The 23,181-nt window shown below is 42.7% G+C and overlaps 1 protein-coding gene across 1 annotated transcript in view; it reads right to left on the bottom strand.

Annotated features, from left to right (window-relative positions):
• SCCPDH (saccharopine dehydrogenase (putative)) overlaps positions 1-23,181 on the bottom strand; it is a 44,490-nt gene that overhangs the window by 18,117 nt on the left and 3,192 nt on the right. The window contains exons 3-5 of the mRNA XM_004028701.5: positions 14,285-14,365; positions 10,061-10,190; positions 6,247-6,296 (exon numbers count right to left, since the gene is read on the bottom strand). Of these exons, the coding sequence (XP_004028750.2) occupies positions 6,247-6,296; positions 10,061-10,190; positions 14,285-14,365 (261 nt within the window). The remainder of the gene's footprint in view (positions 1-6,246; positions 6,297-10,060; positions 10,191-14,284; positions 14,366-23,181) is intronic.

A 23,181-nucleotide genomic window follows, 5' to 3' on the forward strand; every position in this document is an offset into this window, starting at 1 on the left:
GTTGCCCTGTTTGCACTCCACTGCTGACATTCCCACAGTCAAAACAAAAGATCAGTTCCTCAGAAATTGTATGTTTGGTTTATCTTCCACTTTCTCGTCCCTCAGAACTACAGGTCTTTTAGCACAGGTACCCCCCTAGAGTTTCCAGTACACCAACATTAGCATGAGGACCGTGTCCTTGTCAAAAGCTAAAGGGAAGGAAAACTCGAACCCGCTTTCGAAGGACCCTACCTAGTGCTTCTAAGCACCGAGACCGCGGTTCGAACAGCAGAAAGAGGATGGACTCATCACACCTGGGTCAAAAGAGCACCACCCCCTCCAGAATCATGGACGGCTATTCCAGGGCCAACTCCAACCAAGCTAAAGCGAAAATGGGTTTGAACCTCTTATGTTGCATCTCTTTTCCCCTTCTATTGCTAGTCCTCTCTTTATTAGTGTAACTAGGTCAAGTTCACCCCAAACCATTACTTTTGACGCTTGCCTTCTGATGCCCTGTGAAGATTTGTCAAACCAGAGGCAACTCTACACTTCAGAAAAGTATCTTTATCCTTCCTAGCTCTCCTCAGACTGGAAATCTGTTAACTGAGATAAGTTAGTTTGGGAGGACTTTGACGAAGAGTCCAGTATGAACTGGGAATCTTGTCCTCCTAGAGCAGAGCTTCTCTGCCGAAATTGGTCCAATGCTCTATAAAACACCAAAGAGCAAGGATGGACGGCCCCAACTGGCACTTGCAGCTTCTTAAAACCATATGTTCATTTTACTAAAGGAGTTTCCCCTCCCCATGGTCAGCTGAACCAATGTAATCCAGCACAGATGACCACTGCTGCTCCCCAGAGTTCTTCCCCTTCATTAGGCCATTTCTATGGTGTAGGAGAAGTCTCAGGGAAGGACCCCATAGGATCCTTTGAAATGTACTTCATTGCCTCCTCACATCCTGCACCCCCTTCTCCCTCTTCTAAGTTCTCCACTAACCAAACTTTCTCTCGTTATATACCCAATGATAAAACCTATGTAGCTATTGTACAGGTTAAAGATTTAAAACAAACTACAGCAATTGAAACAGGGTATCTGGATGCAAATGCTTGGCTGGAATGGATTAAATATTCTGTTTGCACGCTAAACAAAAGTGACGGTTATGCTTGTGCAACAGGCAGGCCAGATACCCAAACTGTCCCCTTTCCACTTGGGTGGTTCTCTCATGACTGGGCATGAGCTGTGTGGTAGCTCTCTTCCAGAACCCTACAGCCGAGGCGATGAGTCATGCAAGACTCTTTCACTGCTGTTACCTGAGGTCAAGAGCCTTGTGGGTCAGCCCCCGAGGGCCATGTGGCCTCCAGCCCGATATTAACTTCACCTCGTGCCTTTCACGGCAGAGGGAAAAGTTAGCATTCCTTGGAGACTTAACAGGGTGCAGTGAAACCAAGCCTTTTCCAGAGCTTACCCACCAGTCTGCCCTTGTTCATCCTTGAGCAGGTGCGTGGTGGCATTGCGGGGGACTATTGCTGGGTATTCTGCAAGTAATTAGAGCAGCACTTGTGCTCTAGTCCAGTTGGCCATCCCTTTCACCCTAGCATTCTGTCAACATGATAAAAAAGAAAATCATAAAAGAAGTGCCCCACATGGGTCCTTTGACCCCCATGTTTATATAAACGCTACTGGAGTTCCATGAGGAGAACCAGATGAATTTAAATCTCGAGATCAAATAGCTGCAGGATTTAAGTCAATATTTTTATGGGTGACAATTAATAAAAACAAAGACTGGATACATTACATCTATTATAATCAGCAGTGGTTTAGTAATTACACCAGGGATACTGTCAAAGGGATAGTAGAACAATTGGGGCCCACTAGCCAGATGGCTTGGGAAAACAGAATGCTCCTAGATATGATATTAGCCAAAAAAGGCGGTGTTTGTGTTATGATTGAAACTCAGTGTTGTACCTTAATCCCAAACAACACTGCCCCCACTGGGAGCATAACGAGCACCTTACAAAGACTTACCGCTTTGTCCAATGAACTAGCTAAAATTCTGGAGCCGATAACCCTTTCTCCGGGTGGCTAGAAAGGTGGTTTGGTAAATGGAAAGAACTCAGCCTCAATTCTTCCTTCTCTTGCAGCTGTAATAGGTGTACTCATTCTTGGTGGGTGTTGTGTCATACCGTGCATCCGCGGGCTAGTCAAAGACTTACAGATGCAGCACTTACTAAAACCTCCCTTAGCTCTCCTCCACCCTATTCAGATCAGCTTTTTCTTTTAGAGGATGAAGTCGAGCAGCAAAGCCAAGACATGTTAAAAAAAAAAAAAGTTTGAAGAGGAAATGACAAGAAAATTGAAAGGGGGGAAATTGTAGGATAGAATAAATTCCTCTTCGAAGGTTTCAGCCTGTAAATTGTTATGTACAATGAGTCCTGAGATCCTCTCCAAAGAACCAATGTGTCAGTTATGTTCCGCTCCCCTGTTCTTTGTTCTTTAAAGTTTAACATCCTTGTTCTTTACGTCTCCTTGACCCTAGTTTCAGTAAACAACCCCCTCCTAGCCTCTATCACCTGCTCTGATCTTAGTCACCCTTGGCCACCTGCTCTGTTCTTAGTCATCCTGAGCCACTTGTTCTGTAACCGTCCTTCCTCGTACCACTGCTCTCTTTAAAATAGCCAATCAGAATTAGCTTAGACTGTGCAGTCCAACCCTAGCCAACAAGGGAATGACACAGCAGTAGGGGCTACCTCTGTCAGGGATAAGAACACCTTCCCCTCCCTTGTTCAGGTGTGCTCTCACCATTGCTCCATCCGCGAGATGCACCCTTCTATAGAAGTAAAGTTGCCTTGCTGAGAAAATTTATGTTTCAGTGCTATTTCTTTTGCAGCACTGAAAATTTATTTCTAACAGCCAGGCTGGTCTCGAACTCCTGACCTCAGGTGACCCACCTGCCTCGGCCCCTCAAAGTGCTGGGATTATAGGCGTGAGCCACCGTGCCCAGCCTAACTTTCTTAATTAACTGAAACCTGTCTCAGATTTTCTGGGTTCACACTCTATTACCCCAGGTCACATCAACTGGCTTAAGAATGAGCAAAATGACTAATCTTCTCTATTGTTTGACACATAAACTGGGTAACTCTTCCCAAGAAATCATGAACCTTTATTACAAAGTATACTTGAGGATGTCAGCACCTTCCCTGCTCTGTCCGGAGCCTACATAAAGAAAAGTAGAAGAAAAGAAAGAGACAAAAAGGGAGAAACAAGAGGGGAAAAAAAGAGTTCGGACAGTATCATTTGAACATTCAGATCCAGCCATATGATTTACTCTCAGGCATTTGGTTACATAAATCAATAGATTCTTTTTTGTTTTGTTGGTTTAAGCTGGGTTTCTAACACATGCTACCAAGGGTCCCAAGCATGCTTTTCTCATTCTTGTTTCTGAGCCTTTGTTCCAGTTGCTGCCTTTGACCTTCCAAATGCTATTCACTTTTCAAAGCCAATTTCAATAAGGCCTCTATGGAGCATTCCCAAATTACTCAGGCCCACTATCACTTATTTTTATTTTTGACACAGTCTCTTGCTCTGTTACCCAGGCAGGGGTGCAGTGGTGCGATCTCGGCTCACTGCAACCTCTGCCTCCCAAGTTCAAGCAATTCTCCTGTCTCCATGACCCGAGTAGCTGGGATTACAGGAATGTGCCACCATGCCTGGCTAATTTTTGTATTTTTAGTAGAGACGGAGTTTCACCATATTGGCCAGGCTGGTCTCAAACTCCTGACCTCAAGTGATCCATCTGCCTCAGCCTCCCAAAGTGCTGGGATTACAGGTGTGAGCCACTGCGCCTAGCCACTTCTTTTTATTCTCATAAGGGAGGAGACCACCCCTAATATTGTCTTATGCCCAATTTCTGCCTCCAAAGAAAGAAGTAAAAACTAAAAGGCAGAAATGAAATCCACAGGCAGACAGCCCGGCGCCGCGCCCTGGGCCTGGTTACAGATTGACCCTTGACCTAACCGGTTGTGTTATCTATAGATTCCAGACATTGTATGGAAAAGCACTGTGAAAATCCCTGTCCTGTTCTGTTCCGTTCTGATTGCTGGTGCATGCAGCAGCCCCCAGTTATGTACCCCCTGCTTGCTCAATCAATCACGACCCTCTCACGTGGACCCCCTTAGAGTTGTAAGCCCTTAAAAGGGACAGAAATTGCTCACTCGGGGAGCTCAGTTGTTGGGAGATGTGAGTCTTGCTGAAGCTCCAGCCAAATAAAGCCCTTCCTTCTTCTTCTTTTTTTTTTTTTTTCGCAGATGGAGTCTCGCTTTATCGCCCAGGCTGGAGTGCAGCGGTGCGATCTTGGCTCACTGCAAGCTCTGCCTCCCGGGTTCACGCCACTCTCCTGCCTCAGCCTCCTGAGTAGCTGGGACTACAGGTGCCTGCCACCATGCCCCGCTAATTTTTTGTATTTTTAGTAGAGACGGGGTTTCACCGTGTCAGCCAGGATGGTCTTGATCTTCTGACCTCGTGATCCGCCCACCTCGGCCTCCCAAAGTGCTGGGATTACAGGCGTGAGCCACCATGCCCGGCCAGCCCTTCCTTCTTTAACTCGGTGTCTGAGGGGTTTTGTCTGTGGCTTGTCCTACTACACTTATACTCTACTAAAGAGTCTGTGTAACCACAAATTTTAGCATATTTTACATACCTCTTTATGTTAATCTGAACCCACAATCTAGATGAAGAAAGTACTTCCTCTTATTAAACATGTTCCATACCACCCCATCTTTGTCTTTGATACACTATTTCCTCTTCCTTCACATCTCCACAGCACCAGCCCTTGAAATTCAGTTATATCCCAGCTTCTCCAGAAAGTTCTTGATCTCTGGACTCTTAGTTAGATGTATTCGCCATTCTTAGAATCCTACAGTATTTCATCTGATCTCTTTAATAACAAACATTTTTTTCTTTCCTGCCAAACTAAATTATTACATTTTAAAGGTAGGGTTTGCATCTTATTCATTTACATGTCATTTTCTCTTGCACAGTTACTATATGCATTTGCACCACTATACAATATTTGTTGAATGAATATAATTTAGAACAAATACTTCTGAAGCCACAGTGCAGACCTAGAACTGGGTTAGGCACTATCAGCAATAAAAGTATTGTCATAAAACATGGTCCTTTCCCAGAAATGCAACTGTCTTACGTTCCCAACGTCAATGTCTTACGTTCCCAAATGCACTGTAGATTCAGTAAGACTAGATTCACCTCATACACCTCTGTTTGGTCACAACAGTACCTAAGTTAGGCGCATGATAAAACTATGCTGACTTGCACTAAGGTGAAAATTTTCCTGGCCAACAACATTTACTGTGCACCAGTGATAAATGCTTTAGTGTTGAGATCATGATAATTCATTGTAATACAATGAACTGTGCAGTTGTTTTTAAAAGAAATTATATTTTAGGGGCCGGGTGCAGTGGCTCACGCCTATAATCCCAGCACTTTGGGAGGCCAAGGTGGGCAGATCACTTGAGGCCAGGAATTCGAGACCAGCCTGGCCAACATGGCAAAATACCAACTCTACTGAAAAAGAAAAAAAAAAAACAAAAATTAGCCAGGTGTGGCGGCACATGCCTGTAATCCCAGGTACTCAGGCAGCTGAGGCAGGAGAACCACTTAAATCTGGGAGGCAGAGATTGAGTGAGCCAAGATCGCACCACTGCACTCCAGTCTGGGCAACAGAGTGAGACTCTGTCTCAAAAAAATAAAATAAAATAGCCAGGCATGGTGGCTTACACCTGTAATCCCAGCACTTTGGGAGGCTGAGGTGGGCGGATCACCTGAGGTCAGGAGTTCGAGACCAGCCTGACCAACATGGAGAAACCCCGTCTCTACTAAAAATACAAAAAAATTAGCTGGGCGTGGTGGTACATGCCTGTAATCCCAGCTACTTGGGAGGCTGAGGCAGGAGAACTGCTTGAACCCGGGAGGCAGAGGTTGCAGTGAGCCGAGATCATGCCATTGCACTCCAGCCTGGGCGACAAGAGCGTAACTCCATCTCAAAAATAAATAAATAAAATAAAATAAAATAAAATAAAAAGAAAATAAAGTATATTTCAAGTCAAAGTAATCTTGGCAATGTATCTTTTTAAAAATTAAACATGGTGACTTTCACACATTAAAAATTATACATACATAAAAGACACATGTATCATTTCCAAAATATTTTTAATATTAACTTGAAACAACACAAGACAAACCAAAAAACCAACCTCAGGTCCTGAATGTATAGTCAGGAAACTTTCCACAGCAGTCAAAGTACCTAAAAGAGTAGGAGAATGGTAAAAAGCAAAATAAAATAACATCTAAATTATTTGGGGTAAGTAATAATAAACAATGCGCATTCACTTAGGGACTAGCTTTTCTAAGCCTACAGCTGACACAGAAAATTTGTACAGATAACAGTTTTATTATGTTTTTGTACACAGACTTAAGAAGTAGCTATGGCCAGGTAAACCATCAGAAAGAGTAGTCTAGCATAAACTCTATCTCTATTAGGTCTAAGGACTGGAACACTGAATATTTTGAAGATATTCAATTCACATTTCACTGTGACAAAATCTTTTCTAGTATTTAAAAACTGATGACAGTAAGAATCTCCCCCAGTAAAGCAACAATTGAGCTCACTCGAATTCTGGAAGGCTCTTTAGGACACAATTACCAAATAGATCTATGAGGCTGGGCATGGTGGCTCATGCCTATAATCCCAGCATTTTGGGAGGTCAAAGCAGGAGGGTCACTTTCTTTTTTTTTTTTTTTTTTTGAGACAGTCTGTCTCCCAGGCTGAAGTGCGGTGCAGTGGCGCAATCTCGGCTCTCTGCAACCTCCGCCTCCTGGGATCAAGCGATTCTCATGCCTCAGCCTCCCAAGTAGCTGGGATTACAGGCACGTACCACCACGCCCGGCTAATTTTTGTATTTTTAGTAGAGACGGGGTTTCACCATATTGGCCAGGATGGTCTAGATTTCCTGACCTTGTGATCTGCCCACCTTGGCCTCTGAAAGTGCTGGGATTTCAGGCGTGAGCCACCATGCCCGGCCCCCAATTTTTTTTTAAAAAATTAGCCAGCTGCAGTGGCATGTATCTGTAGTCCTAGGGACTACTACTACCACCCTACTAGGGAAGCTGGGGTAAGAGGACTGCTTAAACCCAGGAGTTCAAGGCTGCAGTGAGCCATGATCACGCCACTGCACTCCAGCCTAGGCGACAGAAAAACACCTTGTCAAAAGAAGGAAGAAGTTAGATCCATGGGAATTATTCTGCTTTAAAATATGACAGCTTTCAAAAGGCTTATTAACAGTGGCTTACAATGAATGTACACAAAAACGATCAAAACACCCTCTGTGATAGCATATAAAACACTCAAAACAAGACTACCAAAATGAAATAAAAATAATTATAAAATAAAAATTGGAAACCAAGCCAGGAAAAAGGGGACATCAAGTATATTAACCATGAAGACTAATATACAGGCATAGTGGTTAAGTATTTATTTATTGAGTTTCTCAAGAACATTGAGGCAAAAGAAAAATATAATGGGCTGGCTAATTCTCAAAATCTGATAAATAAAATATATTCATTCCTTAAGAGACAGTGTTCCTGGTTTTAATTCTAAGAGAAAATTAAAACATGGGGCCTCACAAAGTTGACACCGAGCAAAATAATAAATAACCATGTCATCAACAAAGCTGTTGCAGCAGAAGAGAACTACAGCCAGATAAATGTCGTTAGTCTGACCACAGACAAAAATAAAAAGCAGATCATTAAAGTATAACTCACTAGAGCGATTCTGATGGTTACTAAAAGAATGTGGCCTGGGTGTGCGGCTCTGTGATCTAACCTGATCCGCAGAAGAACACAGAACACCTAAAGCAGTAATCCAATAAAAGTGGACCACCTGCATCAACAATCAGCTGGGGTACTTGCTAAAATGCTGACTTCTAGGTGTCAGTATCTGAAAAAAATTTTTAAACAAACCTTAAACTAATATTTCTCCCTTATGAAGGAAAAAAAGTCTTATTCAAAATAAAAGCAGAGAACAACCTCAAGAAACAGGATTATCATGAAGAAAACTTCTAAACTTCACAGACTTTAAAGCATTATTTTAATAAATGGAGACATATTAGGTCTAAGGATTGGAACACTGAATATTTTGAAGATGTTCAATTCACATTTCACTTTTTAATTGGAATGGTTCTAGTGTTTCACCATTCATTAAGTGTGATACAGCTACTGCCTTCTGACATTCATTCATTCACTCATTCATTCATTCGAGACCGAGTCTCCATCGCCCAGGCTGGAGTGCAACAGCGTGATCTCAGCTCACTGCAACCTCCGCCTCCAGGGTTCAAGCGATTCTCCTGCCTCAGCCTCCCGAGTAGCTGGGATTACAAGTGCACATCACCATGCCCAGCTAATTTTTTTGTATTTTTAGTAGAGACAAGGTTTCACCACGTTGGCCAGGCTGGTCTCGAACTCCTGACCTCAGGTGATCCACCTGCCTTGGCCTCCCAAAGTGCTGGGATTACAGGCGTGAGCCACCGCGCCCGGCCCTGACATTTATTATGTAAGAAACTATTCTATTCCTAAAAATGTAAAATCAGTAAATGGTGTGAATTCTCAATTTTCAAATCATTTTTTGAGATGGGCATATAGCTGTTCACCTCTGATATGATTATATAACTTCCTAATGCTAAACCTTGGTCTCAATATATTGTTCTTCTAAAATGCCACTGGATGAGCTGGGCATGGTGGCTCACGTCTGTAATCCCAGCACTCTGCGAGGCCAAGGTGGGAGGATCACCTGAGGCCAGGCGTTCAAGACCAGCTTGGGCAACATAGTGAGAACCCACCTCTACAAAAATTTTATAAAATTAGTTGGGTATGGTGGCAGAAGCCTGCAGTCCTAGCTACTTAGGAGGTTGTGGAGGGAGCACTGCCTGAGCCCAGGCATTCGTTACAGTGAGCTATGGCAGAGCAAGATCCTGTCTCTTAAAAAACTTTTTAAAATGGCACTGGATTTATTAAAATTTTATATAGTATTTTCTTTTTACTTTTAATTTCATAAGCAAGATTTGTAGTTTGTGTGTGTGTGTGCTATCTTTGTTGGACTTTGGTTTCATAGTTATGCTAACTTTTTAATATATGCTGGAACATTTTCCAATTTTTTAAGTCTAGAACACTTTATATGGTACTGAAGTTACCTGTTTCAGTTTTGTTTTTTTGCTTTTTTCTAAGAGACGAGGTCTCACTCTGTAACCCAGGCTAGAGTGCAGTGGTGCAATCGTAGCTTACTAAAGCCTCAAACTCCTGGGTTCAAGTGATCCTCCTACCTCAGCCTCCTGAGGAGCTGGGACTGACTACAGGTGTGCACCACCACACCTGGCTAATTTTTTTTTTATTTCTTAGGGACGAGTCTTACTATGTTGCCCAGGCTGGTCCTGAACTCTTGGCCTCGAGAGATCCTGCTGCCTCAACCTCCCAAGTAGCTAAGATTATGGGTGCAAGCCACCACAACCTGCTCAGGTAATTTTCTAAACCAGACACTCTTAAATATGCAAAACATTAGTAACTTCAAATGTTTTATCGTAACATTGATTATTTTCTCCATTCTTAAATAAGTGTCTCCAATTCTGTGTTCAATACTTTCTAGCTTTGACGGTTAAAAATTTAATACCTTTTAACTATAATATACAAATTATGCTTTAAAATGCGCTGATTCCTAAACAAAGCAAGTCTGAATTCATAACAGTTGCCAAAGTTGTTTTTCCAGAAATTTTACAGCCCAAACTATACTGAGACAATAATATATCACTATAAAATACAGTATTATCCATGTCTCAACAATAGTCTCAATAGCATTTTATTAAAAGTGCAGCTATATTAAAAACAAAACGTGTGTTTTAGTATTACCCATTTATGGCTATGTTTCTTTTTTCAACTAGATTTTAGTTCACCACAGTTAGAAACATGAAGCCTTTGCACGGTACTGTTAAATTCCATTATTGCTTATTGATCAATAATTACCATTCATTTTATTTCTGGTATATATTACTCCCAGATCTGCTGGAATGGAGTCAAAGCCGCTGCTTCCAATGATATAAACCCCTTTGTCTGCAGCTTTCTCATGATACTTCAATTGCATTAGTTCCAGAAACTAAAAAATCCAGGATAAGAATTTTAATTAGTTATGCAGAAAGATGTAGACCAGTATTAAATAATTTATCTTTAAAAACAAAGCAACCAAACTTTGAAAATGCTAAGCAGTGTGGCTCTGCAGCAAAACATTAACTGTCAAAATATTTGTCCACTTATTCGGCAAATACAGCGCCTACTGCACACCAGGTGGTAGGGAAGGTATGCTCGTCTGACTGTATGACACTTAATTTTTTTAGAATGACTTTTAAATATAAAAGTAATGCCTATTATAAAATATTAAAATATAAAAAATAGAAAGCAAAAAAAAATGACCCCAAACAGCATTACCCAGATGAACATCATCACCGACATAAAGCTCTGCACACGTACAGACAGAGAGCAGGAAAGCAGATGGTGGCAGAGGGCACGGGGGAATAATGTCTGCTCTGCTCTTCTGCCTGTTTTTAGAAATTCCTTTTTAAAAACAGTTTAAGATTTACAGAAAAATTGAATAGTAGAGAGTTCCCAAGTACTCTGAAACCCAGTTTTCTCTATTTTTAACATCTTTTACATGAACAGTGGTTACAATTAATGAACCAGTACTGACATATATGATTTAATTCACTAAAGTTCACAGTTCATTCTGATTCCCTTAGTTTTAACTGAACCCCTTTTTCTGCTCCAGGATCCCTTCCAGGATTACATTCGGTTGTTACGTCTCCTTCGGCTTCTTTTGGCTGCGACGGTTTCTCACACTTTCCTTGTCTCTGATGACCTTGATGGTTTTGAGGAGTACTGGTCAGGCATTTTGTAGAGTGCCCCTCTACTGGAATTTATCTCATGCTTTTCTCATTATTATTATGGGTTTTGGAAAGAGACCACAGGGGTAAAGTGCTATTCTTATCATATCATATCACATCGGGGCTACGCACTGTCAACATGATTTACCAGGGTTAATGCTGACTTGAACACCTGGCTGAGGCAGTGTTCGCCAGGTTTCTCCACTGTCAATTTATGCTCCCTCTCCCAGAAGGTGACACACAAACACAATCACACCTGTTCAAGCACATACCAGACACAAACACACACCACACACACTCATTCATGCACATACACAAACACACACGAACACAATCACACACACACACTTGCTCATGCACACACAAACACACATTAAGTCACACTAACAGTCACACACATACAAACACATTAACACACTCAGTCACACACACAGCTGCTTGCACATAAATGTGGAGAAGCTACATAAATTATTTGGAATTCTTCCACAAAGAAGATTTGTCTCTTCTCACCCCCTGCCTTTTTTGTTTTGTTTTGTTTTGAGATGGAGTCTCGCACTGTTGCCCGGGCTGGAGTGCGATGGTGCAAACTCGGCTCACTGCAACCTCCACCTCCCGGGTTCAAGCGATTCTGCTGCCTCAGCTTCCCAAGTAGCTGGGATTACGGCACCTGCCACCACGCCCAGCTAATTTTCTATTTTTAGTGGAGACAGGGTTTCTCCATGTTGGTCAGGCTGGTCTCAATCTCCTGACCTCAGGTGATCCACGTGCCTCGACCTCCCAAAGTGCTAGGATTACATCCCCTGCCCATTTTTAAAATAAATTGTCTTTATTTCTATTATTGTCTTGTAAAAGTTCTTTAAATACTCTGGGTTTTTTTTTTTTTTTGAGACGGAGTCCCGCTCTGTTGCCAGGCTGGAGTGCAGTGGCATGATCTTGGCTCACTGCAACCTCCGCCTCCCAGGTTCAAGCGATTCTCTTGCCTCAGCCTCCCGAGTAGCTGGCACTACAGGCGTGCACCACCACGCCCAGCTAACTTTTGTATTTTTAATAGAGATGGGGTTTCACCATGTTGGCCAAGATGGTCTCGATCTCTTGACCTCGTGATCCGCCCACCTCGGCCTCCCAAAGCACTGGGATTACAGGTGTGAGCCACCGCACCCAGCCCTCTGGTTCTTTATTAGGTTTGTTGTTGTTGTTTTAAGACAGGATCCCACCCTGTTGCCCAGGCTGGAGTGCAGTGGCGCAATCTTGGCTTACTGCAACCTCCAACTCCTGGGTTCAAGTGATTCTCATGCCTCAGCCTTCTGAGTAGCTGGGATTGCAGACGTGCACCACCATGCCTGGCTGATTTTTGTATTTTTAGTAGACATGGGGTTTCGCCATGTTGGCCAGGCTGGCCTCAAACTCCTGGCCTCAAGTGATCCACCCACTTTGGCTTCCCAGAGTGCTGAGATTACAGGTGTGAGCCAATGTGCCCAACTCCTTATTAGGTTTTGATATTATGTCTGGGCGTGGTGGCTCATGCCTGTAATCCCAGCATTCTGGGAGGCCGATGCAGGTGGATCACTTGAGGCCAGGAGTTCAAGACCAACCTGGCCAACACAGTGAAACCCTGTCACTACTAAAAATACAAAAATTAGTCAGGTGTGGTGGTGTGCACCTGTACCCCCCAGCTACTCAGGAGGTTGAGGCAGGAGAATCGCTTGAACCCAGGTGGCAGAGGTTACAGTGAGCCAAGATCGTAGCACTGCACTCCAGCCTGGGTGAGAGAGAGAGACCCTGTATCAAAAAAAAAAGGGGGGGGTTCGATACTACTTTTATGATAGTTTCTAGATGACTTAAAAGCTTTTCACCATTTTCTATGTTCTGGGTTATTTTAAATAACATGGGAATTGTTTTTTGTTTTTGTTTTTTGGAGACAGGGTCTCACTACGTTGCCCAGGCTGGAGTGCAGTGGCGGGATCATAGCTCATTGCAGCCTTGACCTCCCAGGCTCACGTGATCTTCCTGTCTCATTCTCCTGAGTAGGTGGGACCACAGGTGTGCGCTACCAACTCCTGGCTAATTTGTTAACTCACCAGCTCAAGTCATCCTCCCACCTAGCCTCCCAAAGTGCTGGGGTAACAGGCGTGAGCCACCTCGCCTGGCCTTTTTTTTTAAATTTGTTTCCTCCTTTTTGAATCAATTTTGGTAATTTACACTGTCTCAGTATTTTCCAGTATTTTACCAATAGATAAACTGCAAATGCATATTAATATCATATTGGCACACTGATGATGATAATCAGTAGTTACTACAGAGACACATGAGGTTACCATTTTAAAGGCTGTAGTAGAGCTTAATGCCTGTTAACACATAACTTCCTGTGGTCAGGCAAACCTCAATTGAAGTCCTAGTTCTTCTACTTACTAGGTGCATTACTGAGTGGGTTACTTAAGCTTCCTGAGCTTTAATTTCCTCATCTACAAAAAATGGAGGAAGATAACTACCCTATAGGTATATTTTTAAAAAGTTACATAAAACACTTAGCACAATGTTGGGCATATGGTAAGCATTCAATAAATGAGAACATTTAAAATGTTTAGGTTGATTTTACACTAGTGAATTTTACTTTTTCTGTAATGTTATAAAGGTAACTGATTTTTCTTTTCTTTTTTTTTTTTTGAGACAGAGTCTCGCTCTCGCTCTGTGGCCCAGGCTGGAGTGCAGTGGAGTGATCTCGGCTCACTGCAAGCTCCACCTCCTAGGTTCACCCCATTCTCCCACCTCAACCTCCCAAGAAGCTGGGACGACAGGTGCCCGCCACCATGCCCGGCTCATTTTTTGTATTTTTATTAGACACGGGGTTTCACCGTGTTGGCCAGGATGGTCTCGATCTCCTGACCTCATGATCTGCCCGCCTTGGCCTCCCAAAGTGCTGGGATTGCAGGTGTGAGCCACTGTGCCCGGCCTAAAGGTACTTGATTTTTAAAAGGGAATTCAAAATGAAAATGTTACAGAAATGAGATTCTAAGAATTATGCACAGTCCGCTATTTTAATTGATTCAGTTTAAAGCATGAAGTAGCTATAATAAGCACGGACCTAAAAGAAATGATGTTGTAGGGAGGAAAAAAATTCAGAAAACTGAAGCTAAGACCTTACCATCAGCGCTCTCCTTTGAGCTACCAATGGAATACCATACGAATACCATCTCTGAATGCTAGAAAGGAGTTGTCGGCTTCTAAATATGTCTGCAAAATTACACTAAATATTTCCACTTCATTAAACCGAAATGTATGTTAATTCTACGTTTTTCCTTTTTATTTTTTATACCTGAGGTTCTCCACTGATGTCGATACAACTGGCTCCATTTTCAATACATGCTTTTATCACAGGTTCTCCATAAAACCGATACTAGGGAAACAAAAAGAACAAAGAGGTTATTCTTGCTTGACAAGTTTAAATGAATAAAATGCCATCTAATCCTGGAAGTAAACAGTCCTAGTTATCAAGAAATCAACTGTTAATAAAATAGCCTAAAGATAAATTGAGAAAGTGGCCAGGCACGGTGGCTCACACCTGTAATCCCAGAACTTGGGAGGCTGAGGCAGGTGGATCACTTGAGGTCAGGAGTTCAAGACCAGCCTGGCCAACATGGTGAAACCCCATCTTGACTAAAAATACAAAAATTAGCCGGGCATGGTGGCATGCACCTGTAATCCCAGCTACTCGGGAGGCTGAGGCAGGAGAATGGTTTGAACCTGGGAAGCGGAGATTACAGTGAGCCAAGATCGTGCCACTGCACTCCAGCCTGGGCGACAGAGTGAGACTCCGTCTCAGAAACAAAAAGATAATTTGAGAAGATAACTGCACAATACCATCTCTCACAGTGTGAATAAATAAAGGCATGATGGAATTACAGAGCAATGTATGCTTACCTCTACCTGAAGACAAAAGGAAAAGTTTCATACAAGTGATTCCCTTGAGTTGACCCCTAAAGAACAAATAAAAATTTTCCAGGAAAAAGAAAAATCCAGATACAGGAAAAAGTAAATGCAGAGGTTAAGAAAAAGGAGCTGTTCCTGTTGCTTGAAGCAGGAATCAAATTCCCTTGAGTAGGAAGTGGAAAGAGATGGGTCTGAAAAGGCAGGCTACGGCCACATCAGGAAGGACCACATGTGCCATGCTAACAAGTTTCAACTTTATCCTTTCTAGTTTACTTGGCTTTCCAGGAGAATTTTAAACAGGATAGTGGTATAAGACTTACAGCGCAGACGACATACTAAAGATGAGACATGCGATACTAAAAAGGTGGAAATGACCGGATTTCCTGACTAGCTGGGCTGGACATGGGGGCCAAGAACCAGCGGTACTATTGGTCAAGATTAAAAACCAACCAACAGGAAGAAGAGAGTTTGCAAAGGATAAGTTTGATACTGAACAGAGCAGATACTCTGAGCCTGTATGATATTAGATTTCCCACATTATCTGTTATTCAAACTCAAGGAACTAAAATACAAATTGTCATATGTAAAAGCTAATACATCAGAATTCAGTCCCACTTCCAAAGAAGCATGACAAATCTTTTCCTTTGTGAAGAAGTAGATTAGAAGCACAAACTCCTCTGCTTTATTCATTCCTGGCAGCAAAAGATGGGACAAGGAAATCGTTTCTTTCTTCCAGCCTTCGAGGAACAAGGGACACTTAAAAGACACAATCGACCTTTACAAATAGGTCAGATGGGCTGTCCTCTTACATAACTCCAAGACCTCACACCTCTTACTAAGAATGGCGGGTAACACTGGAATTACAGGACTGGGAGAAGTGTGTGAAATTCGAGTTCCTACCCTCCCATTAACAAACCACATGAAATTAGTGAAGAACTCTACTTCTGAGGCAGTATGGTATCATGGAACAAAGGATTTCAAGGCAGTAAGACCCAAGTTCACACCTGGAATCCATCACCTACTAACTATATGAATTTACTTATAAATCACTTAAACTGCCTACCAAATGAATAAAACACACATTTTAAACATATTTAAATAGAACTAAAGTTGAGATTAAAACAGAAGTTGAAGCTCCATATGCTTTCTGCACCCAGTGGATTATCCTGGTTGATCCTTAGGGTTTGCACACATCCATTTTAAAACTCATTTGGAGCTTTCTCGGCCTGTCTCTTAGTTATTTCACCCCCAAATTTCTCAAGTTGGCCATGAGCCCACCTGCTTTAGAATTACCTGGGTCGCATGCTGGTCACTCAGTCCCACTCCAGACCCCCAGAATCAGGCTTTCTGAGGTAGACTCCAGTAACTTGCATTGTAAATAAGCCTCACAGGTGATTCTTGTGTACTTCAAAGATGGAGAATCACTGCCCCAGACATTCTCCCAGGAAATCTCACCTACTCTCCCAACTTCAATAAAATCAGTGCTGTGACCTCCAACCTCTATGTCGAGTTGCTCACTGATAGGATTTCCCTCTCTGTTTTTTGTTAGAAAGGTCAGGACCAGTGAGAGCACAGGACATGTAGCATGAGTCACACATAAAACTAATTTCACTTTGCCTACATTTTCCTTTTATTTTCTCTTCCCCCTGATTTTCTCACTTACTTATAAAACATCATATACAAACAGTATATTATTTGTATTTTCTGTCTTGATGCAAGGTATCTAGCAGACACCTCAATTTCAACAAGTGTAAAACCGAATTCATCATCATCTCTCTCTCTCTAAACCTATTTCTCCTCCTCCACTTCCTAGCACATGCTTCAATGTGTAGCCTCTAGGCCAGGTGTGGTGGCTCAAACCTGTAATCTCAGCACTTTGGGGGACTGAGGCAGAAGGATCGCTTTGAGACCCCATTTCTCTAAGAAAACAAATGTGTGTGTGTGTGTGTGTGTATAAAATATGATGCTACGGACTATATATATAGGCCATATACATATTATATATAATATTATACATATAAGGACTATATATATATGGCATATATATATATAAACACATGGCCAGGCACGGTGGCTCACGTCTGTAATCCCAACACTTTGGGAGGCCAAGGTGAGTGAATCACTTGAGCTCAGGAGCTAGAGACCAGCCTGGGCAACAGGGCAAAACCCTGTCTCTACAAAAAATACAAAAATTAGCCAGATGTGATAGCGCGAGCCTATAGTCCCAGCTACTTTCAGGGCTGAGGCGGGAAGATCACTTGAGCCCAGGAGATTGAGGCAGCAGTGAGCTGTGTTCGTGCCACTCTACTCCAGCCTGGGCAACAAAGTGAGACCCCCCATCTCAAAAAAATAAAAATAAAAAACAAAGTATAGCCTCTAGTTCAGCCTGCCCGGGTCCCACTTCTAACATCTTTCTGTCGTGCTCAAAAGAGGGAAGACTCTGAGACAAAACTGAGCAAATGGCTGAACAGCAGAGTGGTCTAGAGTGTGAGCTTTAAGTCAGGCCAGACTTACATCCAGGCTCTGCAGCCACTAGCTGTGTGACCCTGGGCAAGTCACTTTACCTCTCTAAGCATCAACCTCTTCAATCAAAGAATGGTGATGAATAACAACACTCACTTCCCTGGGTAGTTGTGAGGATGAAATAAGAGAATACAAAGAGCTTAGTGCGGGGCCAGGCACATGGCACTCAGATGGCTTTTTTTATTATTATTATTAATGGCATTACTCCCCACATAATTCTCAGGTTAAAACCTGGAAGCAGGCTGGGTGTGGTGGCTCATGCCTATAATCCTAGCACTTTGGGAGGCCGAGGCGGGTGGATCACCTGAGGTCAGGTGTTCAAGACCAGCCTGACCAATTTGGTAAAACCCTGTCTCGACTAAAAATATAAAAATTAGCTGAGTGTGGCAGCATGAGCCTGTAGTTCCAGCTACTCAGGAGGCTGAGACAGGAGAACTGCTTGAACCCGGGAGGTGGAGATTGCAGTGAGCCTAGATAGCACCACTGCATTTCCGCCTGGGTGACAGAGCAAGACCCGCCTCAAAAAAAAAATCTGGAAGCAGTCTTTCATGCTACCTATCCTGGAAGTCACCAAGTTTTATCAATTCAGTCTCCTAAAAATATCTCAAATCAGTCTCCTCTCCCCTGCACAATTATATCTTAGTTCAGACCCTGTCAACACTCATCTAATTTACTATAAATAGGCCCTAACTGGTTATACTGCAGCCAGCTAGCCCCATCTCCAAATACATAACAAATTGTTATTCTAAAATAAAAATCTGATGTCACCTTTCCTCCTGCCTCACTCCTATAACATATCCACTCTTCAAATCTGATAGACTAGATTAAGAAAATGTGGCACATATACACCATGGAATATTATACAGCCATAAAAAAGGATGAGTTCATGTCCTTTGCAGGGACATGGATGAAGCTGGAAACCATCATTCTGAGCAAACTATCACAAGGACAGAAAACCAAATACCGCATGATCTCACTCATAGGTGGGAACTGAACAATGAGAACACTTGGACACAGGGTGGGGAACATCATACACTGGGGCCTGTCGTGGGGTGGGGGGCAGGGGTAGGGATAGCATTGAGAGAAATACCTAATGTAAATGACGGGTTGATGGGTGCAGCAGGCTAGCATGGCACATGTATACCTATGTAACGAGCCTGCATGTTGTGCACATGTACCCTAGAACTTAAAGTATAATAAAAATAACAAAAACAAAAAAATCCCTACAGTATATAGTACAAAGTCCAAACTTCTTAGCATGTCACAGAAAGTCCTTAGTATCATATCATACCACAGCCCCTTAATTCTCATGTTCCAGCAGTTCTAAATTCCATGTAATTCCCCAAGCATGCTGCTTCTTCACACTCAGTGTGCTTGCTTCCACTACCTGGAGCATCCTCCCTCCATTCTGCTGGGCCAACTCCCAGCTCCTCCAGGCTCTGCCTTACAGCCACAGGCTCACTTCTCATGTCTGGCTAGCGAGCCCATCAGCTAGGCAGTGTATCTACAAGTACTGGCAGGCTGCAGTGAAGCATTAATGAGCTTATTAAAATAATCATAGCTCCTTCTGGAAAGAAAACGCATTTTCCTATTTGCCAGTCTGCCCATTCCTTACTTTTACTACATTTTGTCACATCTGGCCCACTTCTTTGAGTAATCTGGAGTTCAGACTTCTCACTAACTTATTCCTATTTTATGAACTTGCTAGATTTTTCTCCACTTAGTACCCTGTGCTTGTCTGAGACAGGTGAACACAGTCAGAGTAGCAAGCCTTCATCTCGGGGAGACACTTCTCCCCTGTGAGGCCAATTGGCTCAAAGGTCAGAACTGCAATCCTGCTCTCCATGCCTCATCTTCTTTTTTCTTTTTGAGCTGGAGTTTCATTCTTGTTGCCCAGGCTAGAACAATGGTGCAATCTCAGCTCACTGTAACCTCCGCCTCCTGGGTTCAAGTGATTCTCTTGCGTCAGCCTCCCGAGTAGCTGCAATTACAAGTGTGTACCACCATGCCCAGCTAATTTTTTGTATTTTTAGTAGAGACAGGGTTTCACCATGTTGGCCAGGCTGGTCTCAAACTCCCGACCTCAAGTGATCTGCCCACCTCGGCCTCCCAAAGGTTTGGGATTTTAGGCATGGCCCACCACGCCTGGCCCTCAAAGTTCCATCTTCTAACCCAGTGGTCTCCCAAGTAGTCTTCCCCCAAGGGAAGCGCAGAATGATCCACTGAGGGTGGAAGTAAATATCAGAACTTTTATCCATGTTAATGTTTACAAAACCATGACGTTCCGTTAACAGTTACTATATGGACTGACTACGAGACATTCCCTGGGCCATGTTAAGTGGTCATGTGTTGAAGACAGGACACAGCAGGTATCCTGAGGGGGTTGTGGGAAAGTTTCCATCACACAGAGAGGACCTCAGCACCACTCTTCATTCATTCAGTCATTTTCACTTTACTGCAACCAAATGCCTGAATGAGGTTACTGAGGTTCTAAAGCTTAAACGCTGAGGCCTCAAGCATTTAGAGTGGGGAGGACAAAGACACAGTGGAGGAGACGAGGACTTCCAGGGTGAAGCTGGTGGACAGGAGGAAAACTACGAGAAGATGACAACGTAGAAGCTGAGCAAAGAAAGGAGAAAGTGGTCAGCTGGATCGAATGCTGCAAGCTTTCAGATGAAGACTGGATTTGACAGGGTGGGACTTTAGCAGAGTAGTTTCATTGGAGGAGGGAGGAAAACAAAAGCCCAATAGGAGGCGTTTAAGATAGAGTAGGAGGTGAAGAAGCAGAGATAGTGAGTCGTGAGAATTCTTCCAAGGAGGCTGCTAAAAAGGGGGCACAAAAAGTAGAGTAGTTGGAAGGGTATGTGGAATCAAGCAGCTTTTTTTAAAATATGGGAGATATCACATATTTAAATGCTGATCGAAATAATCCAGTAAAGAGGAGAAATTTGATAACAAGATAATGTGTAACTGTAAACATAAAGTGTTACAGGAAGTCAGGGACCCCAAACAGAGGGACCAGCTGAAGCCACGGCAGAAGAACATAAACTGTGACGATTTCATGGACATTTATTAGCTCCCCAAATTAATATTTTATAATTTCTTACACCTGTCTTTACTGCACTCTCTGAAAATAAATTGTGAAGATTTCATGGACATTTATCACTTCCCCAATCAATACTGTTATAATTTCCTATGCCTGTCTTTAATCTCTTAATCCTGTCATCTTTGTAAGCTGAGGATGTATGTTGCCTCAGGACCCTGTGATGATTGAGTTATCCGTACAAATTGTTTGTAAAACATGCGTCTTTGAACAATATGAAATCTGGGCATCCTAAAAAAGGAAGAGGATAACAGCGATTTTCAGGGAACAAGGGAGATAACCATAATGTCTGACTGCCTGCGCGACTGGGCAGAAGAGAGTCATATTTCTCTTCTAGCAGAAAGCGAATAGGAGAAATATCACTGAATTCTTTTCCCAGCAAGGAATAACCCTGGGAAAGGAATGCATTCCCAGGGGGAGGTCTCTAAAATGGCCGCTCTGGGAGTGTCTGTCTTATGCAGTTGAAGATAGGGGATGAAATACGCCCTGGTCTCCTGCAGCACCCTCAGGCTTGCTAGGATTAGGAAATTCCAGTCTGGCAAATTCTAGTCAAACTGGTTGTCTGCTCTCGTACCCTGTTTCCTGTTAAGATGTTTATCAATGACAATGCGTGCCCAGTGGGACATGGAACCTCATCAGTAATTCTAATTTTGCCTTGGCCTTGTGATCTTGCTCTGCCATTTGCCTTGTGATACCGTATTGCCTTTTGAAGTATGTGATCTCTGTGACCCACTCCCTATTTGTACACTTCCTCCCCTTTTGAAATCCCTAATAAAAACTTGCTGGTTTTGCAGCTCAAGGGGCACCACAGAACCTGCCAACATGTGATGTCACCCCCAGAGGCCCAGCTGTAAAATTTCTCTTTGTACTCTTTATTTCTCAGACCGGCTGACACTTAGGGAAAATAGAAAAGAACCTATGTTGAAATATTGGGGGCTGGTTCCCCTGATAATAGTCTTTGAAAACTGTGCCCAATAGGAAGAGGACCAGTTTTTCCTTGTAATAAGAGATATGGCAGACTACAGGGTATGATGCAGATTGGCAGACAGGTAGGTAGGTAGATAGATCTGGTGGTAGGAAGACGAAGAAAGAAATTCTGTTACTAACCAGCTTCTATTTTCATAGTTAAAAAAAAAGAAAAATAAAATCAGATAAGAACAAGGAAAGAGAGATGGGATACTAAAAGTTCAAGGAAAACAAGGTTGTGAGCTGCTTCAGAGAGCAGGAGAGAGAATTCCTGAGGGAAATAGAGCAGAGCTGCCGGAGGTGCTAAGCACCACACAAGGTTTGTAAACACGTATTTGAAGTGTGACCAGTTAGCAGGGGGATACATTTTTCTCCAGCCACACTGTGTTACTCATGTTCAGGTGAAGAGCAGGCAGAGAATAACCAGGGCTGGGATTTTTCCAGAGTACTGAGGAGAAAAAGGCAAGGGAGATAGATGAGGGCGTCCATTATAGAGTGGAGCAGTGGACCTCATGGATGGAATCTAAGCTAGTTAAGAATGAGATGAATCTAAATCAACAACACTTTTATTTAATAGCAATTCAAAAACCCTGTTGCTCTCAATTAAAAATTATTAATATTTTAGATATTTAATTTTTAAACATCTTGCCAACTGTGATGGCTTCTTCAGATCACTAAATGTCACCAACATTCACCTTGTTACACAGGCCAAAAGTCTGATGGCCTGTGACTTGATGACTTTTTCACAGTACAACAGCAAAAGCCGTTCTCCTTTGAAAATATACTCTGGACCTAACTACTTCTCAGCACCTCTACCACTACGACCCCAGGGCTTGTGCTTGGACCATTCCATTGCTCATCCTTTGTTATCCACTTTTCCACTCAGAAGCCAAAGAACTTCAAATTTAAATCAGCTGAAGCCCTTCCTTTCAACCATTCAACACCTCTTGGTCACACCTGGAAAAAAAATCCACATCCTGGCCATGGCCCGTAAGATCCCACATGACCCAGCTCCCGGGTTTCTCTCTGATCCACTCTCCACCTCTCTGCCATGCCCAGCCACAATGGCCTCTGTCACACTCTTCAGTCTTGCCAAGCACACTGGCATCTCAGGACCTTTGTGCCTGCTGTCCCTGGAAAAGTCTCTCCTCAAAAGGTTCATGCAATTTGCTCTCATTTCATTCAGATCTTGGCTCAAATGTCAATTCCTCACAGAAACCTTCCCTGACCATCCATCTAAAAACACCGATATGCCAACACCTTTTCTCCTTTCTTGGCTTCACTTTTCTTCAAAGCACTTTTCATTACCTCCTATTACAATCCTATTTTTCTGTCTTCCCCAAGAATGTAATGTCCACGAGGGATTTTCTGTTTCGTTCACCATTGCATCCCAGGTGCCTACAATAGTGCATTTCACATGTGGTAAGTATCAATAAATATTTATTCAATAAATGAGTCGTTTTTTAGTCTTCTTTTTGTGCATTTAAAAAATATATTTACCCAGTAATACAAGAATATAATTTATAAATAAAAAATATACTAGGGAGACACACTCAAACATTTTTTACCGAAGGGGCATATAGTAAAAAGGAAAGAAAAGTCTGACAATCACAGATGTAAGCAATCAACAAGCCAGCACACATGCCCTAAGGATAACGTCATGGAGAGCCTGTCACTCACTCTCTCAGGAG

This window comes from Gorilla gorilla, chromosome 1 (assembly GCF_029281585.2).
Source record: "Gorilla gorilla gorilla isolate KB3781 chromosome 1, NHGRI_mGorGor1-v2.1_pri, whole genome shotgun sequence".
Lineage (NCBI taxonomy): Eukaryota > Metazoa > Chordata > Mammalia > Primates > Hominidae > Gorilla > Gorilla gorilla.